This window comes from Xyrauchen texanus, chromosome 40 (assembly GCF_025860055.1).
Source record: "Xyrauchen texanus isolate HMW12.3.18 chromosome 40, RBS_HiC_50CHRs, whole genome shotgun sequence".
Taxonomy (NCBI): Eukaryota; Metazoa; Chordata; class Actinopteri; order Cypriniformes; family Catostomidae; genus Xyrauchen; species Xyrauchen texanus.
In genome coordinates this window covers 34,699,880-34,721,181 of record NC_068315.1, presented here as the reverse complement: position 1 = coordinate 34,721,181, position 21,302 = coordinate 34,699,880, and the positions used below count along the sequence as shown (strand labels likewise).

Here is a 21,302-nt window from a genome sequence, read left to right as displayed (position 1 = left end):
AATTATTATGCATTTGGTAATAACATTAAACAGTTTAAATTAAAATAAAACTTTTAAATTTTTATTTAACAAAAAAAAAAGGCATAGGCATTCTATGGAGATGTCATTAAAATGTGCTTTGTTTTATATATTTGTTAAATTGATTGTTGACCGACTGAGAAAGTAGATTGACAAGGATGCTGTGATAAGTATAAGGACTTTTATTTTGAAACCCGATGTAACCGGAAGTGAAGGTGTCCGCAACACATTGTTTTGTAGACTGAAGAGAAGAAATATCAGTACATAAACAAATATCACGTGAATACAGCAATGAAGGGATAATAGTGTTTACATTGTCAATGAATAAAATTAGTTTAATGTGTCATTACATAATTTTTCTGACGTTTGATCAGGCCGATCAGATATTAAACAGTGAGTTTGTGTTGTTAAGATCAAAGCTGATAAACTAACGGTAAGAGAAAATCTTCATGTCTGTATTCCGTTGTAGTACTATTCTGTTATATACGTTCTATTTTTCAGTGATTTAATTATGTATTCTATATGCTATAGTTCTATTCTACATATAATTTCGTTGTACTTTTCTGTTGGTGCCAATGCAGAAAAACAAACTATATGAAGCTGAAGAGCAAATCTGCCGTGTGTGTTTACTGCTTAAAACGGATGATTTTGTTAGACTGGTGGTGAATTTGTGTCTTTGATTGGTGTTCAAAACAGCCATGTCCAAACTCGAGCACCTGAACGCCAAGGTCGCCAAACTACTGACGGTTGCAGTTCACGAAGTTCTTGAGATTGTGAAAGAGACCTTCACACAACATCAGGAGAAAACCGCGAGAACGCAGCGAGAAAATGAGCGACTGCGCGAGAAACTACGAGAAGCGTTGGATAAGTTGGCAAAAGAGAGAGACGGTAAGAGTTCTGTCCTGACACATGCTCCTGTATACAAGAACTTGTAAATGTGTGTCTCCTGGATGCATGTACTGTATGTATATTATTGATTACTTTGGTAATCCCATCAGCAGTGTTCCCCCACCCCAGTCTGATTAAACTGATAATCACGCTGTAAATACTGTAATAACAGTGCTTATTTGCTTCCATTGTGTACTTGTTTTTCTGTGCCAAGATTACAAAAGTAGGGTACCACCTTGGTAAAGGGAATTTCATTTCCTGCCAAAATACTAAACACCTGTTTGTCACTAGTTTACGTCACAACATTTTCCTGATCCATGAAGTCGTTGCTGGTCTAAAACATTTTAGTCTAAAAACTAAATGTTTATAATTTTGGTTCGTTCTAAGCAAAAACTGTATTTTTTCGTTCCGGTTCAGAAGTTCCCCTTTTTTAAATATTAACCAGTTTGAACAAAATAAAAGAACGGTTCATAACGTTCTTTTTAAAATGACAGTCCTCTGCGCTAAGGGGTGAGTGAAATACCAATTGCGCTTTTGCGAGATCTCACAAGAGAAACAAGCAGCCTGGTCTGGTAAAACAAGCCCAAAACATGCCACATGCCTCACCAAAATAAACAAAATTAAGCCATTTTTATTTATTGTGTGGTGTTTTATCAGCATAGAAATCATAACAAGCATACAGTTAATTAATAGTTTTATAATTTAATATTATTTTAATTACAGGTCTGCTCCTCATTCAATCTCTGCAGCATCAAATCTGTATTAATGCATCATATCTAATAATAATTCAGTGAAGACTTTAAAACAGCGGATAAATGTACTTTTTAACTATAATGTTTTCCTTTTATCTGGATTAGCTGTTCATGTATATGTATAGTTGTTGAAAAGGTCTTCATTCACAGGGCCCTAGTTTAAGAGCGCTAGTGTTAAACGTAGTGCTATGCCATAAGTCATATGCGCAAAGTCAATGGGCATGGCCATGAAATTTTGGTATTTTCATGCAAGCATGCTCTAAACCTATGCACAAGTGGGTTTGGCGAAATCGCACGTGCAATGCGCAAATGGGCTGGATTAAGTGCAATTTAATTCTGAGGTTTTCTCCGGTTATTATTCCACAGTCTGCATCCAGTTATATAGTTAATTCCCTCAAGCACCAGCAATATAAACCAAGACAGCACATTCATAACAAGTTGGTAGTGTAAATGGACTGTATGCAATGAATTAGAAGAATCGAAAATTACATTCTTTTGTGCATTAAATGCATCCTTGATGATTGTCAGGCATATTTCTAAGACAGTGACATGCTGCTTTTATGTGCATGGAAAATGTGATTCTCGTCAGAATTTGGATGTGTGCTCCATTAAATTAAAGAGAATGAATTCAAGTATTCAACTTCGCTACAGTTATTTTTAACCACAATTAAAAAGTAAAAAAAATACAAGATTTTTGAATTTTTGGGAAGAAGAAATCAGCAATTTATAAGTGCTAAATACGTTTATAAATTAAATCACGTTGTGCGCGGCACGACAGAAGTCCGCAGGGCACAGCATCATGTGCACAGCAGCTTGCTTAAACTGCCGCTGGTGTCCTCTCTTCTCTAGCTTCTTCAAGACTTTCTGCCCTGTCACTATACAACTACAATACTGTGATTCTCTGTATATTTAATTTCATTCTTGAATGGAGCCGTTCATTCAGGTACGAGAGAACCGTCTGAACATGTTTAACCACTGATCAAATTTCACTTATTTTTAAGGTAGGCACTTTTTTAACCGTGTCAAACATGAACGCAATGTAGTTTGACTTATATGTGGGGATATCTTGTTTACTTGCTACTGTATGTCTAAAACAAACTTTTAAATACCTTAGAAAGATACAATGCTAATAGTGTCAGAAATTAAAGGGGACTCGGGGCAAAAATGCCAAAGAAATTGACAAAAATATCTCTGAAATTCAAAATATGGGTGCAAAAAATGTCCACATAACGAGTTCCCGTGTTTTATTAATAATATCTGATATAGTTACAATTACATACATTGCAATCTTTTTTTGACTTTTTTACTGAACATTATTTGTTTTTTCCGCCGTCCGGTTCCTCGCACCATCGCACAGACAGGCTCTACGCTTCTATCAATGCGCATCGGTTCGGTATTGCACTTACGTGTTACACTCCTTAACCATTCACCCCTCTTGTTTAAAATATACTGTCCTAGCAGGGAACACTATCGCTCACAGTTTACTTAATAATTATACCTCAATTTATTCTTAATATTAATATTAATTAAGAATGTATTATTACTACTGTAATACAACAATACAGTTGAAGTCAGAAGTTTAAATACACTTCAAGTTTAAGTCATTAAAACACATTTTTTAACCACTCCACATTAATGTTAGCAAACTATAGTTTTGGCAAGTCGTTAAGGACATATACTTTGTGCATGACAGGAGTACATTTTCCAACAATTGTTTACAGACAGATTGTTTCACTTTTAATTGATTTTATTACAGTTCCAGTGGGTTAGAAGTTTACATACACTAAGTGCCTTTAAGCACCTTGGAAAATTCCAGAAAATGATCAATTAGCTTCTGATAGGAGGTGTACTGAATTGGAGGTGTACCTGTGGATTTGTTTTAAGCCCTACCGTCAAACTCAGTTCCTCTTTTCTTGACATAATTGGAAAATCAAAAGAAATCGGCCAATACCTCAAAATTGTGCCTCTACAAGTCTGGTTCATCAAGAGGAGCAATTTACAAACACCTGAAGGTACCACATTCATCTGTACAAACAATAGTATGCAAGTATAAACACCATGGGACCACACAGCCATCCGCTCAGGAAGGAGACACATTCTGTCTCCTAGAGATGAATGTAGTTTGGTGCGAAAAGTGCAAATCAATCCCATATCAACAGCAAAGGACCATGTGAAAATGCTGGAGGAAACAGGTAGACAAGTATCTATATCCACAGTAAAAATTAGTCCTATATCAACATTACCTGAAAGGTTGCTCAGCAAGGAAGAAGCCACTGCTCCAAAACTGCCATAAAAAAGCCAGATTACAGTTTGCAAGTGCACATGGGGACAAAGATCTTACTTTTTGGAGAAATTTCCTCTGGTCTAATGAAACAAAAATTGAACTGTTTGGCCATAATGACCATCGTTGTGTTTGGAGGAAAAAGGGTGAGGCTTGCAAGCCAAAGAACACCGTCCCAACAGTGAATCATGGGGGTGGTAGCATCATGCTTTGGAGGTACTTTGCGCAGGAGGGACTGGTGCATTTACAAAATAAATGGCATTATGATGAAGGAAAAGTATGTGGATATACTGAAGCAACATCTCAAGGCATCTGCCAGAAATGTAAAGCTTGGTCGCAAATGGGCCTTCCAAATGGACACTGACCCCAAGCATACCTCTAAATTTGTGGCAAAGTGGCTTAAAGGATAGTATTTGGGCTAAAGGCCCCAATAGAACAAACTGTTTTCCTGAAGTGTGGGTAATAGATTTGTTATAAAGAATTTTAACCCTCTGGGGTCTGAGGGTGTTTTGGGCCCTGGAGAAGTTTTGACATGCCTTGACATTTGTGCTTTTTTCAGTTGCTTAAAAACATATTAATGGCTAAAGTCTGATAACACTGTATTCAGCACAAACTGGGCTAAATAATATGTGAGCAACATGTGTAGGTTTGTATTTTTGAGAAAATAACGTTTATGCGTGGTTTTTGAAAAAACTAATTTTTTATGTCATTGAAATAAGCTCATATAACACATACTAAACATTTGTCCACAAAACTTTTGAGAACTGGATCTTGTAGCCTAGAAGTTTTGCTACAAAATGATGTGATGACATCCTGATCACTCATTCATACAAAACAATATAGTAATTTAACTTTTGTAAGACAGTTTTAGTGTTAGAAAGGTCATATGCGAGGAGGCGTGAACTATCATGAATATTGATTGTAATTCACACATGAGGAGACAAAAGACCCCTCCCCTGGGCCTATCAATGAGGAATGTGACAGAAAGAGAATGAATGTGAGGAGACTTAATGATCAAAATCAAGTTTTAAGTTAAAATAAGTAATCTGACTATACATTTTCTTTAGATAAAGATTTACTTAATTTTAGACCTACAGTCCATTTAAAAGAAGTCTCTTCTGCTCACCAAGGCTGCATTTTTTTTATCCAAAATACAGTAAAAACAGTGATATTTTGAACTCATTTTAGAACTTAAAAGAACAGTTTTCTATTTAAATATATTGTAAAATGCAATTTATGATCAAAGCTGAATTTTCAGCAACATTACTGCAGTCTTCAGTGTCACATGATCCTTCAGAAATCATTATAAGATGCTGATTTTCTAATATGGGTATATTTAAAGTGCATTTTACTCATTTAACCTGAACAGATATTTGCAAGCACAAGCTTTGTCGATGATAATGAGGCAGCATAAATACTAGATAAAATATATTCTAAACATTCATATAATTTTATATCATATTACATATCATATTTATATAATACTGCATACAATTTAAATACCTGCTTTAGCCGAAACAGCATTTAAATGTAACTAAAACTTGCTTATTAGGACATATTTAAAATTTCTGGAAAATTTGTCCCACTAGTAAAATATGTACATGTTTATATAAAATAGCATGTCAACTAATAAAAACTAAATGACTTGTCCGAAATTGTATCTTCTGCTGTATCAAGTCTCTCTTCAAAATACAAACGTTCATCGGAGTCCCGCTCTTCTTCTGAGGAAAATGTTAACTCTTCCTTAATATCCTGGAGTTTTCTCACTTGTGTATCGTGCTGTCTTTCAAACGTGCAGGAAAATGAATGAGCATGTTGTTTTTAAGGCACAGTCAGGGGCGTTCGCCATTTGCATTGATCGTCTCAGCACATTAGCGTATGAATGGCGCACTCTGCTGGTGGGTGTGATCACATTACAGATAATGAGATGGACCGGTAAAAACTGTACATCTCTTTGTTTCATACAGATTACATTTCAGGAGAATATTTGTTTTAAATTTGAATTGTTTTATTTAAAAGTAGACATTTTAAGCTTTCTTTTGACATATGTTTCATGTTTGTGTGATAAGTATTCGCGGAGTTTCAGTTAATTTTTGTGACGTGTTTCAGAAATATGCTCGTAAACAAATACTGCTAACAGCTCACCCTTTTTATTTTCTTTATTTTACAAAAGCACAAGGTTTTGTTGTTATTGTGAGTGTACACAAATAAAAGTAGACCCTTTATTGTCTCTAATGATGTCTTGCACTTATCTGTATACCCAAAAATGACGGAGTATTTTAAGTTGTTTCAGCTGTAATGACGAAAATATCCAGCAGGATGCGCCGGCGTGTCCGTCGACCCCAGAGGGTTAAAAGTGGGTCATCACAATGGAGTTTATTTGTTTATAGAATACTTGAGATGTTATGAATTGCACAATGTTATTTAAATTAACTGGAGATGGTGCACCAAGTGTCGTGGTAAAATACCCATTTGCCACCTCTTATTAACAATTAATTTGAATCAATGCAACCTTATGTTATTTTTTTTTTCCTCACAAATTTGGATGCTTTATCAATATTCAATAAAAAGAAATGTAACCTATAAAAAGATCACATTTTCCTTAAGGGGGTCCTTTAGCCCCGTTGCACTTAATGGTTATTCACCTTTATGTCAGCACATTGAAATTATTTCATGCCTGGTTGAACTTAATGGTGCACTATAATTTTTCTCCAATGTAAAAATGTTTTACCCCTAAGGAAAGAAATAGTAATACAATAGATAAATCTGTTTAAAACTATACTTTTACATTAGATAAATACTACTGTCATATTAGCATTCTAGGAAAAGCTGTTTGACTCTACATAAGGATGCAACCCATGGCCACCATGTTGAGATCACATGACTGGTTTAATGTGACTCTTTTTATTTCTGAATCCCCATTATTATCAAAGACATTTGGTCTTTATCTGCCATAACATAAACATTATTTCAGCAATATACAATACCATAGATGCACCAATTTTTTATGTAATAATTTTCCTCTCTTTATAGTTTCCAGACATGCTGCTGTGTCCAGATCATTTAACTGCGCTGATCAGCATCAGATGAACAAGCTCTCACACTTGAGGTCAAACTCCACTCAGACTGAAACACAGAGCGACTGCAGTCACATGACTGATCCAGAGACAGTGTGTGACCTCAGTGTCGCTCTGACGTTAGCCGAATGTCAGAAGACGGTTTCTGAGAGCAGACCAGTTTCAAACGACTGCACACCTGCAAAAGTTAAATGCAACAAAGGCACTGATTCACTCAGCACTGTGAAAAGGAAACGACACGCTTCACATGGATCAAACACATCATGTGCAGTCAGCAAACCTGACGTTACCATTAAGCACATTAAGAGAGAATGTGATGCTACCGAGAACATTTCTACACAAACGCAGCTTCCTCAAAGTGACTATGACTTGGCGGAAGACCCGAGTGTCTCCACGGCTAAACAGGAGCCTGTCGCTTCAGGTCCAAAATCAACCAATGAATCAAGTGATTATGGACTGGTGTTCATCCACTCAGGCCACAATATGCAGGGAAGGCAGGAAGATGGTAGGGGTGTCCGCTCGACTCCTCAAGGGGAAGAGCATCACGTTTGCTTGGTTTGTGGCAAGACATTCAGCCGCGAGGGGAACCTGCGGATACATCTGAGGTGCCACACCGGAGAGAAACCGTACCGCTGCCTGACATGTGGCCGCTGCTTTAGTCAAGCCGGAGACCTGAAGAAACACAAGCGCATTCACACCGGAGAGAAACCGTACCGCTGCCTGACATGTGGCCGCTGCTTTAGTCAAGCCGGAGACCTGAAGAAACACAAGCGCGTTCACACGGGAGAGAAACCATACTGCTGTACTCAGTGTGGGAAAAGCTTTAGCAGAGGAGAGAACCTCAAACGCCATCAGAAGATTCACATCGGAGAAACATAACATCTCCAGCAATCAGGGAGAGATCTGCAGAAAAACTAGTGTTGACAGCAATATAAATTAAAGTCAGTTTTGTGTACGCTAGTGTGCTGCTGAACACTTTTAGCATGTGATTAAAAATGTGGATTATTTAATATAATGTATACACATTTTTGTCAAAATAAAATTATGTTGTAGATTGACCTTCAGCCTCTGGCTTGCAAAGTAGCAAGTCGTGATCTTGCTGAGCTGCGACCTAAAACTAAAAATATTAGCATTTACAAAAAAGGGACAAGCCCTGTGATATTTATCACCCCCAACTTCCTGTTTCATTAGGAAATATGACAATATTGGTAAGAAATGTATGTTTGTCAGATCTTTTTATGGGGTCTTTAAGTAAAGGCATTGGATAAATATGAATAAAACAGTACTGTATCATTGAAATAGACTGACTGCAGGATTTTTTAATGAAGTGCTTATCATGATTAATTTCTTCTTATTATTATTCGTATTAATTCCATAGCAATAAGGTCAATTGAATGTGATTGCTAATTTTACTTCGACTAATAATGCAGAAGTTAGAAGTTCCCTGTTCTGCTGGATGTTATTTCAGTAATGCATTTTATGTTTTACACCAGTAATTTACTTTTAGCTTGTAATACAGTAAATCATTATTTTTCTATTTCAAATGAATTGGTTTGGTTGTTTGTAATCGTGCATATCATGAAGTGATATACACACTTAGTTATGTCTACATGTACGGTATTTCACTTGGGTGAATGCAGAACCTTAATGTAACCTTTAACCGAAGTGGGCCTATTACTCATCCACTGTAATTCAAGAATAAATCATTCTGGGTCACACATTACAATGAAAGGGTTGTCTATCATTAGGCATAGAACGGTATAAAATGCGACAATACACTCAAAAATATATTTACTTAGCCTATTTTTATGATGTACACATTTTAATTTCATGACAAAATTCCATCGAGTTGAATTGTGTAGTTTAAATGAATACAAATTAACATATTTTGTTTTTAAATGTATTTAATTAAAGAATACTAAAGAATGAAATTGAGATGCGTAACTCTTAAAAAACAATTGAGTGTGATCAAAGACACCAATATTTAATGAATAAGTACATTTATTATCAAAAATAATCATATTTCTTCCACCAAGTTGAAAACTGAACTGGTGTGAAAAAAAGTGATGTGGTCACTGTGCAACTAACAAACACAGAACGTTTCCCTGCGTGAATCCTGTTTGGTGCAATTCCTTATGTTCCAAGAATGATATTTATTAGGTTTATTTTTATAATGTAACCATCAGGTTTCCCAACATTTTTGTCAATAAAAAAATCTGCACAGTTTTTCTATGTAAACATAGCGCTAGACTGATGTCTTTAACCGTTGCACCATGTTTTTTTATTTGCTGTCAAGTTAAAAAGATTGGCAACTTATAAAAATGCATCACTTTGTTGCGCTGCATCTAGAAATTTTGGAGCACTTTTTAAAATTATTATTATTATTATTATTTGGACTATTTTAAGCACGTGCACAGTGAACAGCCCCTTGAATCTAAGCGCAATATCTAAATTTGGCTAATTCTTATGATATCGTTTGAATTCCTACGACTTTCACTACAGCCAATGACGTCGCTGGACATCGTTTCCATCTACTACATGACAATTACTTGCTTCTGTCACACACAACAGCTTCTTATCACGTTACACACTCTACTGATTGGTTCAGTTTAGATAAGGGGTTTGGAAAAGGGCATAATATTAATAAATATATCCTTAACGCCTTGTGCGCTTCCGCATGACACGTGAATTTGATAAAATGATAAAGTCGTACGAGTTTATGCAAACAACATTGTGCGAGACTATACAAAATAACCAACTCATAAATGATGTATGAATTTACATTCACTAATGACATTTTCGTGACTTTTAAGATTTGACCAATTTCCATGACTTCCTTAAATTGGAAATCACAATTTAAAAATTCCCGGATGTTTCCAGGTTTTCCATCGTGCATGGGAATTCTGAACCATAAATTAACATTCCTGTTATATGATAACCAAAAACGTTCAAAGTGTTCATTGAAACCGAAAGTGTTGCTGGGTGGAATACGGATCATTCAGACATTCGAAAACGCTTTACGTGGCTGTACTAAAACAGTGATATTTGAAGGCCAAATTCAGTATGCACCTTATTGGTGATGAATGTATATAGTATGCGTCATCAATAAGGTTCATGTTTTGAATTTGGTCTTTGGTCAGTGTTTTAGTGCTACTTTTAAGCATTTTTTTACATTAAGCGTTTTGGAATGCCATGGATAATTTAATACGATTTTAGTGCAGGATTCTGTTTCATAAAATATGTACAGTTGAAGTCAGAAGTTTACATACACCTTAGCCAAATACATTTAAACAATTCCTGACATTTAATTGTAGAAAACATTCACTGTCTTAGGTCAGTTAGGATCACTATTTTATTTTAAGAATGTGAAATGTCAGAATAATAGAAGAGATAATTATTTATTTCAGCTTTTATTTCTTTCAACACATTCACAGTGGGTCAGAAGTTTACATACAATTTGTTAGTATTTTGTAGCATTGCCTTTAAAATTCTTTAACTTGAGACATATGTTTTGGGTATCCTTCCACAAGCTTCTCACAATAAGTTGATGGAATTTTGGCCATTTCCTCCAGACAGAACTGGAGTAATGTGTCAGGTTTGTAGGCCTCTTTGCTCGCTCATGCTTTTCCAGTTCTGACCAAAAATGTACTATCTGATTGATGTCAGGGCTTTGTGATGGCCACTCCAATACTGATAAGAATGTGAAATGTCAGAATAACTGTGGCAGGGCTCTCCTCCGCCCCTGGCAGCGGCTCCATCGCTCCAGGCAGTCGGGGAGTCCAGTCCCCACTCGCCTTGCGGACGGCGGTCGTTCACCGCATCCGGGCGGTCGGTCTACTTCCTCCCCCAGTGGATGGCAGCGGCGCTCCCCTGGGTGGACGGCAGTGTCGAGGACTCCGCGACGGGCATCTCTCCTCCTTCCCGGGCTTCGGCACTAGTGTAAAGGGATCAATGGAAAGGAGGAGGCGAGAACTGGCTTGACGATATAAATAATATTTTAATTATAAACTTAAACAGACACAAACACGCACATGATGGACATGTCTGTAAACTATCTCTCTCTCGTCGCACCACCGTCTGTCATCGGCCTTTATCCCTCTCGGAGGCTTGATTAGCCTGATACGGGACCGGGTGTGTATAATCACAACCCGGCCCCGCCCTCCGCCCTGCCACAATAACATTGTTAACACTGATAACACTGATGTCTTGAGATGTCCAATACATTGACTTTGCTGTCCTTAAGCCATTTTGCCACAACTTTGTAGTTATGCTTGGAGTCATTGTCCATATTAAGAACCATTTGCGACCAAGCTTTAAATTCCTGACTGATGTCTTGAGATGTTGCTTCAATATATCCACATAATTTTCCTTCCTCATGATGCCATCTATGTTGTGAAGTGCACCAGTCCCTCCTGCAGTACCCCCCTGATGCTACCACCCCATGCTTCATGGTTGGGGTGGTGTTCTTCGGCTTGCAAGTCTCACCCTTTTTCCTCTAAACATAGCGATGGTCATTATGGCCAAACAGTTAAATTTTTGTTTCATTAGACCAGAGGACATTTCTCCAAAAAGTAAGATTTTGTCCCCATGTGCACTTTTTTATGGTGGTTTTGGAGCATTGGCTTCTGTCTTGCTTAGCATCTTTTCAGGTTATGTTGATATAGAAATTGTTTACTGTGGATATAGATACTTGTCCACCTGTTTCCTCCAGCATTTTCACAAAGTCCTTTGCTGTTGTTCTGTGATTTGGACTTTTCACACCAATCTACGTTCATCTCTAGGAGACAGAATGTGCCTCCTTCCTGAGCGGTTTGATGGTTGAGTGGTCCCATGGTGTTTATACTTCTGTACTATTGTTTGTACAGATTAACATCGTACCTTCAGGCATTTGGAAATTGCTCCCAAGTAAGAACCAGATTTGTGGAGGTCCACAATTTGTTTCTGAGGTCTTGGCTGATTTCTTTTGATTTTCCCATAATGTCAAACAAAGAGGCACTGAGTTTGAAGGTAGGTCTTAAAATACATCCATGGGTACACCTCCAATTCAGTACACATCCTATCAGAAGCTAATTGTCTAAAGGCTTGACATAATTTTCTGGAATTTTCCAAGCTGCTTAAAGGCACAGTTAACTTAATGTATAAACTTCTGAGACAATGTAATTGTGATATAGTCAATTAAAAGTTAAACAATCTGTCTGTAAACAACTGTTGGAAAAATTACTCTTGTCACGCACAAAGTAGACGTCCTAAAAGACTTGCCAAAATTATAGTTTGCTAATATGAAATCTGTGGTGTGGTGTTTTAATGAACCTAAGTGTATGTAAACTTCTGACTTCAACTGCGTTTTCCGCCTGCAAAAGTAAGAATATGTTGCAAAATCATATACGTTTCCCCCCATGTTATCTTCGCAGTAATTCCATTTGAATACCCAACATACAGGCAGGTAATTTTGAGACGAGCTGGGAGGAGTTTTTGCAACTACAGAATAGATGAGAATGTTTCACCTTGAAACTGTATCAGGAAGTGTGTTCAGCAGGCAGCGACATCATAGCATCAAGTTTCCCTCGCTTTCAGCGTTTCGATTTGGGTTTGTTTAAAAGTTCATGCTGCAAATATCTAATATATCTGTCCTGGAAACCCGATGTGTTTTCGCTGCCGATGCCTGATGTGACATTAAACTTGTTGCGGAAGCAGTGTGGATGCTTTGCTTAAAAGCAGCACTGGTAAGTCCGTTTCAAAATGAAAACTACATTCGGCAGATCTATGTGCAATCTTACATGTCATTGTGTTTATACATGTTTGTTTTATACGGAATTTTGTATCATAGAGGGCAAATGTGCGCGTTCATAACCGGTTATTAATGATTAATGAACATATAAAGCATGACAAAGCGTGTTAAAGATTAACCAACCAATATGGTCAATCCTGACCAGTGTTATTGTGATATATGCTCTTTATGATGTTTGTCTACGGATCAATTATGGACCAAATAAATTATTTTAATATACAGTTTCCCCATACAAATATTTGCACACTTTAAAATGTCCAAATGCCATTACATTGCTATAACAAAAAAATCTAACTAGTGTGGCATTTATTGTAAAAATAAAGAAAAATATCACAAGCACACTTTTCAAGCAAAACGGTAAACAATAAGAAATTCGTTTGGTTTCAAATTGTACCAAAAAAAAAAAAAAAGGGATAGACTATTGCTCAAAATGTAAGCAAAACGTTCTTGGGACACTTTTGTTGCTGGTTACTGCTGGGACACTTGTGTGGATTTGAAGGAAACTGAATTCATTCAAAGTGAATTTAGTTCTGAGAACAGCTCTAGCATAATTTGTTTGAAGATGTCACTAATGTAATGAATAATATTCATATTTTTAAGTGGGACTTTTATGTCATCCTTTGCTCACCCTCATGCCTTTCCAAGCCTGCATGACTTTCTTTCATGGAATACAAAATAAATACAAATGGTGTATTCATTACTGTCATCATGTTGTCCTGTAGAGTGATGAAGGTCCATGGGAAAATTCTGCATCAGTATCTGTTGAGCAGTTCACCTGTGGATAAAGAGGGATTCATCTACAAGAAGGTCATACGTCATATTTTCTTGACTTTCATAAAATGTGTAAAGAAAGTTCACCCCTAAAACAACTCATAGAAATGAATTATATTTTCCATAAGGAAAATTAAGTCTATTTTTAGGAGCATTAAGGGTTTTTTGTTGTTGTTGTATGTTTGTTTTTTGCATTGTGGCATTATTTTCATGACAAATAAGCATAATTCTCATTATTTTAATGCAGAAAAATCACATTCTCATTATTGTAAAGCAGAAAAGGAATAATGATATGTTCATTCTTTTTTGAATGTAAACAGTATTATGTTTATAATGGTAGTTTTTGATGTACTTCCTTTAACCATTTAATGCATGGGTGTTTCGCCAAACATTACACACCTCGTTTCTTAAGCAGCCTGGCACATAAATCTATCACTAATGGATCTACAAAATGCCCAGATAGTGTCTTTTCAAGACAATTAGAAAATATTAGAACCGATTATAATCTGTTTTATTTTGATAATGCATAGATGTATTTCCTCAGGCACTTATTGAGTCTAAATACAAGTAAAACTTACAGAATTTCACACCACCTAAATGTCAATAGCCAGATCATCCTGTTCATGTGTTGTACTTGCTATAGTTTACTTCCACGTTGCTTCTTTGTTCAATACTGTAGCTATGTCAAATGCAAATTAAGTCAATGATTGAAACAACAGAGCCACCTTAAGTAACCCAATAGCATGTTCAGTTTACAGCTTGTGTACACGCATATGGGACACTGATATTTCACTATTGCTGCACAAACAATTCACATGATACAGTAGTAATTTGTATGAATATAGAACTCATTTGTCTTATATTAAACAAAGAAAAATATGTCCTGTGTTAGTAAACTTATATGGATATGAAATAGTCATAGAAACATGATTTTTGGAAGTGCAAAGATATACAGTCAGGGCCATAAATATTGGGACATCGACACAATTCTAATCTTTTTGGCTCTATACACCACCACAATGGATTTGAAATGAAACGAACAAGATGTGATTTAACTGCAGACTTTCAGCTTTAATTTGAGGGTATTTACATCCAAATCAGGTAAACGGTGTAGGAATTACAACAGTTTGTATATGTGCCTCCCACTTTTTAAGGGACCAAAGTAATGGGACAATTGGCTGCTCAGCTGTTCCATGGCCAGGTGTGTGTTATTCCCTCATTATCCCATTTACAAGGAGCAGATAAAAGGTCCAGAGTTCATTTCAAGTGTACTATTTGCATTTGGAATCTGTTGCTGTCAACTCTCAATATGAGATCCAAAGAGCTGTCACTATCAGTGAAGCAAGCCATAATTAGGCTGAAAAATCCAAACAAACCCATCAGAGAGATAGCAAAAAGATTAGGTGTGGCCAAATCAACTGTTTGGAACATTCTTAAAAAGAAAGAACGCACCGGTGAGCTCAGCAACACCAAAAGACCCGGAAGACCACGGAAAACAACTGTGGTGGATGACCAAAGAATTCTTTCCCTGGTGAAGAAAACACCCTTCACAACAGTTGGCCAGATCAAGAACACTCTCCAGGAGGTAGGTGTATGTGTGTCAAAGTCAACAATCAAGAGAAGACTTCACCAGAGTGAATACAGAGGGTTCACCACAAGATGTAAACCATTGGTGAGCCTCAAAAACAGGAAGGTCAGATTAGAGTTTGCCAAACAACATCTAAAAAAGCCTTCACAGTTCTGGAACAACATCCTATGGACAGATGAGACAAAGATCAACTTGTACCAGAGTGATGGGAAGAGAAGAGTATGGAGAAGGAAAGGAACTGCTCATGATCCAAAGCATACCACCTCATCAGTGAAGCATGGTGGTGGTAGTGTCTTGGCGTGGGCATGTATGGCTGCCAATGGAACTGGTTCTCTTGTATTTATTGATGATGTGACTGCTGACAAAAGCAGCAGGATGAATTCTGAAGTGTTTCGGGCAATATTATCTGCTCATGTTCAGCCAAATGCTTCAGAATTGGACGGCGCTTCACAATACAGATGGACAATGACCCGAAGCATACTGCGAAAGCAACCAAAGAGTTTTTTAAGGGAAAGAAGTGGAATGTTATGCAATGGCCAAGTCAATCACCTGACCTGAATCCGATTGAGCATGCATTTCACTTGCTGAAGACAAAACTGAAGGGAAAATGCCCCAAGAACAAGCAGGAACTGAAGACAGTTGCAGTAGAGGCCTGGCACAGCATCACCAGGGATGAAACCCAGCGTCTGGTGATCTCTATGCGTTCCAGACTTCAGGCTGTAATTGACTGCAAAGGATTTACAACCAAGTATTAAAAAATGAAAGTTTGATTTATGATTGTTAATCTGTCCCAGATTAAATTTTTGGTCCCTTAAAAAGTGGGAGGCACATATACAAACTGTTGTAATTCCTACACCGTTTACCTGATTTGGATGTAAATACCCTCAAATTAAAGCTGAAAGTCTGCAGTTAAAGCACATCTTGTTTGTTTCATTTCAAATCCATTGTGGTGGTGTATAGAGCCTAAAAGATTAGAATTGTGTCGATGTCCCAATATTTATGGACCTGACTGTATAATGACACTTACATATCTCTGGTCTAATGACCCTTTAGACTTTTACACTTTCTGTAATAAAGCAATTAGAATTGGGGTGTGATATTTTGTATTGGCATTTTATTTGTTTATTTATTTGTTTGTGTTTCACTATTCATAAGAGAAAGGCTTAGGAATACTAAAAAGGTTGCATGAGGGTGTGGAATGTGGTCCCGTGTCACAAAAGACCAGAGGTTTGCATTTAAAGGTTAATACAGTAAACGATTGTTTACAGTAAATAGAATCTAATGTGAATCTCCATTGAGAATAAGGAGAAGTACAATAAATAAATAAATAGTAAAACATCAGTAAATTACAGTAATGGGAATCATAGATGTAATTTTCTGATTTTAATACAAATAATGTCATAACTGAAACAATCTTTATGGTCCTAAAATTGGCTTTATTTTCTTTATGCAAAAATATAATAAATTTTTTTCTATAGATTTTGGGGTGAAATGTGACCTGTACAATAATTCTGCTTTCTCTGTTGCTATACTTAAACATGTGTACGACATCTTGTTTCAGTGTCAGTGTCACAGACTAATGTAATTGTAAATGTAAGAAAAGTCTGAAGTTTTGAAAGTCAAGTCGTTGTAAGGAAGTACCGTGCTGTCACAATGAACTTTCTGTTTCACAAGTTGTTGTGGTTTGACACACACAGGGCGAGCTGAACACGTCCTATCAGAAGCGCTGGTTCACTCTTAAAGGAAACCTGCTGTTCTACCGCGATCGGCCGGCAGACAGAGACGTGCTGGGTGTGATTGTTCTCGAGGGCTGCTCTGTGCAGCTGTGTGAATCAGATGAGCAGTTCGCCTTCTCCCTCGTGTTCAGTGAGCCTGGTCTTCGCACATATAAGTTCTCTGCAGGGGATGAGTTGAGTCAGGAGGGCTGGGTTAAAGCCCTTCTCTCGGCTCAACACGGTTTCCTCCGTGTCCTCCTCACTGATCTACGGCAGCAGTACCTGGGTAAGAGTCGCTTTGAAGATCAACAAACTGGAAATATGATCAGGTCTGGAATAAAGGAAAAGATGCTCATGCTGCTGTTTTCCATCCAACAAAAGTACACAGTCACACTTGCATTCTGTTCAGAACATTCAAACACATTCTGACTGGTCACAAGACCAATGAACCAACTGAGTTTGATGTCACTGACATCATGTATCTTTAAATATGCACAAGTGCAAATGAGATTTGAGAGCCTTGGCAGAATGGAAGATGTTCAGTGAATAACGATTTACATTTTGGTGTGTTCCTCACACAAAGCTATCATATGTCTTCAGAAGACCTGGAATTGTCTATGACAATTTGATTGTCCTTTATAGTCCTTTTATTTGTGTCATTTTTGGAACTTGATAGCCCCACGCAGTCCCCATTCACTTGGTTTGTTTGGAAAAGAGCAGCTAAGACATTCTACTAAATATCTACTTTTCTGTTCCACTGAAGAAAGTGTGTTAAAACAGGAGGGTATGTACACGAAGACAGAATTGTTTGTACAGTACAATACAGTAGAAAAAGTAATAATAATTTCTGTCCATCCTGTTTATTTCATAGACAACTGGCCTGGCTTGTGGGTATCTCCTTGACACTAAAGCACCTAAAATAAAACTCGTACACATTTCTGCATTTAATATCTTTGAAAGATTTGATGCCACTAACGGTGATTAGTTCTATCTCAAAAGCGTTTGTCGTAGCAACCTTCCAAAGGCACAGTACATTTTCGGGGTTACACCACTTCCTGTTGCTGCTGCATCACACATTTCTTTGGCTTAATGTTGTGAATGTAGCCATCCGTGACATGTATTTTCTGTGGGTTTATACACCAAGAATGATAAAAGATCATTATTTTGGCCTGCGCAAGTTGACGTTTAGTCCAAACGTGCCCATGCCGTGTGTGTGTGTGTGTGTGTGTGTGCAGAAGAGAGAGATTTAGGGCAGTTATTAATTGATTTTAGATGGCTAATTAATTATCAAGTCAACCTTTCTCTTGCTTTGTCCACTTTGATCAACTTTTCTCAACTTTTTGTCGTGAGCAGTCTTTGTTGCTCAAGGTTGCTGTGCTCTCATCAGTGCTGGGTAGATTACTTTGGAAGTTTAATCTGGTACTGATTACAAATTACATGTCTAAAATTGTAATTACTTACGTAATCTCTTAGGTATTTTATCAAATTTCTTAGGATTACTTCTGACCTAACATTTGTTTATTTGATGTCACATGCATTTGAGTAGGAGAATCTTGCACCATTTTCACATAATGTTACTTAAAATCATTTAAACAACTTAATTAATCATAATATGATAGTTTATATGACTCTGTTGGGGGGTTTGTCCGTTAATGAGTGAAACAAAGAGGTACTTAAAAGGTAATGAAATACAAAAACACATTATAACTGAAAGGAATGATTCACAACATCAACATACATATGTAGAAGAATATTAACATGCATTTTTAAAGAAGAATTATTGTTTTAATCTGATTAAAAATCAAAATTTTAAATTGCATTTAAGCGTTTGAAGGATTAAACTTGAATTGTCTTGCATATCGTTCTGTAGAGGCAGCCAAGGCGGCAGGCGTTGAAGCATTGGACTGCTTCTCTGTAACAGCAGAAAGCATGGCTCATTCACAGAAATCTGGATCAGTGTTCTACACACAGAGCGCATCAGGACAACCTGCAACATCCAGCAACAACCTCCTACAGGCCCCACCCACAACCAACAAAACAGCCAACAAGAAATCATCCAAGCTGTGGCCGATGAGACACACTAATGTGACGCCCGGCAATGCCACAGCCCCTCCTCTAGGGGAGCAGTCTGATCTCGCAAATGATTTCAGTAAACTGCATGAAGCTTATGGGAAGGAAGTGAGAGATCTGATAGCTGATTGGAAGAAGAAGAGGAGGGGAGAGACAATAGAGGGGAAATTTATCGATTTAGGATGAATGAATAAAGGAAAGGTGCCTCTGCGAGATTGAGTCATATGCCTAAAGAGGGATTGTCATGGAAAAAAACATGTTTATTTTCAGTGTTACTTTTTTAGTTGAAGTATTGTTGAAGCACTCAAGACCCATATTTTACTGTTTAAATCATATTAGGTTCTTAGAGTGCAATGAAAGCATGAGTTTTGGGAAATCTGTGCCAATAATTAATATTTTAACACTCATTATAAGCATAATCTCATGCTGTGTTTAATACTGTAGATACATAAACCTTTGTTAGGGTAGCCACTGTATTTGAGTTGATGCAATATATGACAATGAGGTTGTGAAGGATAGAAGTGCAGTCCATTAAAAGGAATAGTTCACCCAAAAATGAAAATTCTCCCATTTACTCACCCTCATGCCTTCCTGGATGTGTAAGACGTTCTTTCTTCTGATGAACACAAATGTAGATTTTAAGAATATTTCAGCTCTGTAGGTCCATACAATACAAGTCAATGTTGACCAAAATGTTGAAGCTCCAAAATCACATAAAGGCAGCTTAAAAGTTATCCATGTGACTCCAGTGGTTAAATCAATTTCTTCAGAAGTGATATGATAGGTGTGGGTGAGAAACTGATTCATATTTAAATCCTTTTTTACTATAAATCTCCACTTTCACTTTCACATTCTTTTCTTTTGAGCGATTCACATTCTTCGAGCATATCATCACCTACTGGGCAGGGAGAACAATTTATAATGCAAAAGTTTTGTTTCATAAAACGGCTACAACCGTGATTGTAATGGACATAATTTGATGTTCAACTGAACTTTCAAAGTTTTGACATTAACTTTATTGCCACCTGCTGGTGGAATCTCCAAACTGCAATTAAAACTGAATTTAGACTTTGCGCTGAAAATAGACATGGTCCTAAAACATTTTAGTGCAGTTAACTATTTCTTAGGAAATAGCAAATTGCCAACTTCATTAACACGTATACACCCACGGCCACTTGTGCTTTACACAACCACAGAAAGGCTTTGCACTGCACCCTATATATTATGCCGTTCTTCTTTTCAAGTATAATTTTTTTCTTGATTTAAGGATGTTTAGATATTTTCCTGAAAAAAAAGACAAACATACTCCATAAGACGAGTTTTTTTTTCAGTGACTTAAATGTATATAAGAAAAATGCACGACTCGAGTCTCATTAATAATTAAAGGCTCATGTAATTTTAAGCAACTGGCAAATGATGAGCATAGTGAAGTATTGAATGATGTAAAAGTACAACAATCTGTTCTTTGATCTTGGGGTATTTGACTTATAGGTGGTACATGAAGAAAGAGTCAGTGCTGGATGACCCAGTGATGGGGGTCACAGGTGATGGGGTGAAAAGGTCATGCGCTTACAGGGCAGAACATAGCAGACATTAGTGAAAGTGTATGTGTGTGTGTGTTGGAAAGTTATGCTGGAGAGGATCAGGAGGATCCCACACTTGGGATTGGTTCATTTGTTCAGATTGGTGTGTGTGTGTGTGTGTGTAAATTGGTGGATGTTGGGTTATTTTGGTCTGCAGCTGTCTCTCTTTATGTTCTTGCAGTGATCTTCAAACTCTGTCTCTTTCTCACCTCCTCAATAATTAAAAAAATCAAATTTCATAAAATTACAGCCATGTAATTGATTCTCTCTACCCAAAAATACTGCTTAAGAGCAGGTTTTTTTTTTGTCTTGAAAGAGTTTGGTGTTTGAGTTCAGATTGAGATTGATGGTTGTTGAGTACAAACTTGGGTAACTTGACAAATCTGAGTACAGTTTGAGAAATTGTTGAGATCTCTTCTGAAACTCAGACATGTGAGATAACTGGTGTCATTTTCCGCTGAAATTTCAGAGAAGCAGAAAAGCTGAAGTCAAAGAGATCTTGTTTGTGATAGATCTTTCTTATTGGTCCTCAGCAAGCAACTTGAGACAGGTAATCGCAGATAAATAAAGAGTGAGTTGAGCTGTCAAGCCGTCTGTAGAGATAAAGTTTCAACACCCCTGGATTTTAGCTTCAGTGTTGGTCTCGTGATGAACAAGCAGCTTTGAGTCTCATATATGGTGTTGAGCGGGTGGGCAGCAGAACACTGGTTTGGTCTTTACAGAGGGTCAATACGTTCTCCAATGTAGTGATTTACTCTTTGAAAAGTGTTT

General features: G+C 37.1%; 2 protein-coding genes across 2 annotated transcripts; both read left to right on the top strand.

Moving 5' to 3' along the window:
• The first annotated feature begins 252 nt into the window (after positions 1–252).
• LOC127633116 (zinc finger protein 510-like) lies at positions 253–8,723 on the top strand. The gene is made up of 3 exons (XM_052111993.1): positions 253–451; positions 715–906; positions 6,973–8,723. Exons 2-3 carry the CDS (start codon positions 717–719, stop codon positions 7,893–7,895), a joined length of 1,113 nt encoding a protein of 370 aa, XP_051967953.1. The 5' UTR covers positions 253–451; positions 715–716; the 3' UTR covers positions 7,896–8,723.
• Positions 8,724–12,539: 3,816 nt separating this feature from the next.
• On the top strand, positions 12,540–20,657 carry LOC127633117 (sesquipedalian-1-like). The gene is made up of 4 exons (XM_052111995.1): positions 12,540–12,739; positions 13,527–13,611; positions 16,861–17,164; positions 18,749–20,657. Exons 2-4 carry the CDS (start codon positions 13,531–13,533, stop codon positions 19,132–19,134), a joined length of 771 nt encoding a protein of 256 aa, XP_051967955.1. The 5' UTR covers positions 12,540–12,739; positions 13,527–13,530; the 3' UTR covers positions 19,135–20,657.
• The last annotated feature ends 645 nt before the right edge of the window (positions 20,658–21,302 follow it).

Coding starts and splice junctions, on each gene's coding strand:
- LOC127633116 (XM_052111993.1), top strand. CDS start 717: ATGTCCAAACTCGAGCACCTGAACGCCAAGGTCGCCAAACTACTGACG. Junction 907..6,972: donor GTTGGCAAAAGAGAGAGACG/GTAAGAGTTCTG, acceptor CTCTCTTTATAG/TTTCCAGACATGCTGCTGTG.
- LOC127633117 (XM_052111995.1), top strand. CDS start 13,531: ATGAAGGTCCATGGGAAAATTCTGCATCAGTATCTGTTGAGCAGTTCA. Junction 13,612..16,860: donor AGGGATTCATCTACAAGAAG/GTCATACGTCAT, acceptor TGACACACACAG/GGCGAGCTGAACACGTCCTA. Junction 17,165..18,748: donor TCTACGGCAGCAGTACCTGG/GTAAGAGTCGCT, acceptor ATCGTTCTGTAG/AGGCAGCCAAGGCGGCAGGC.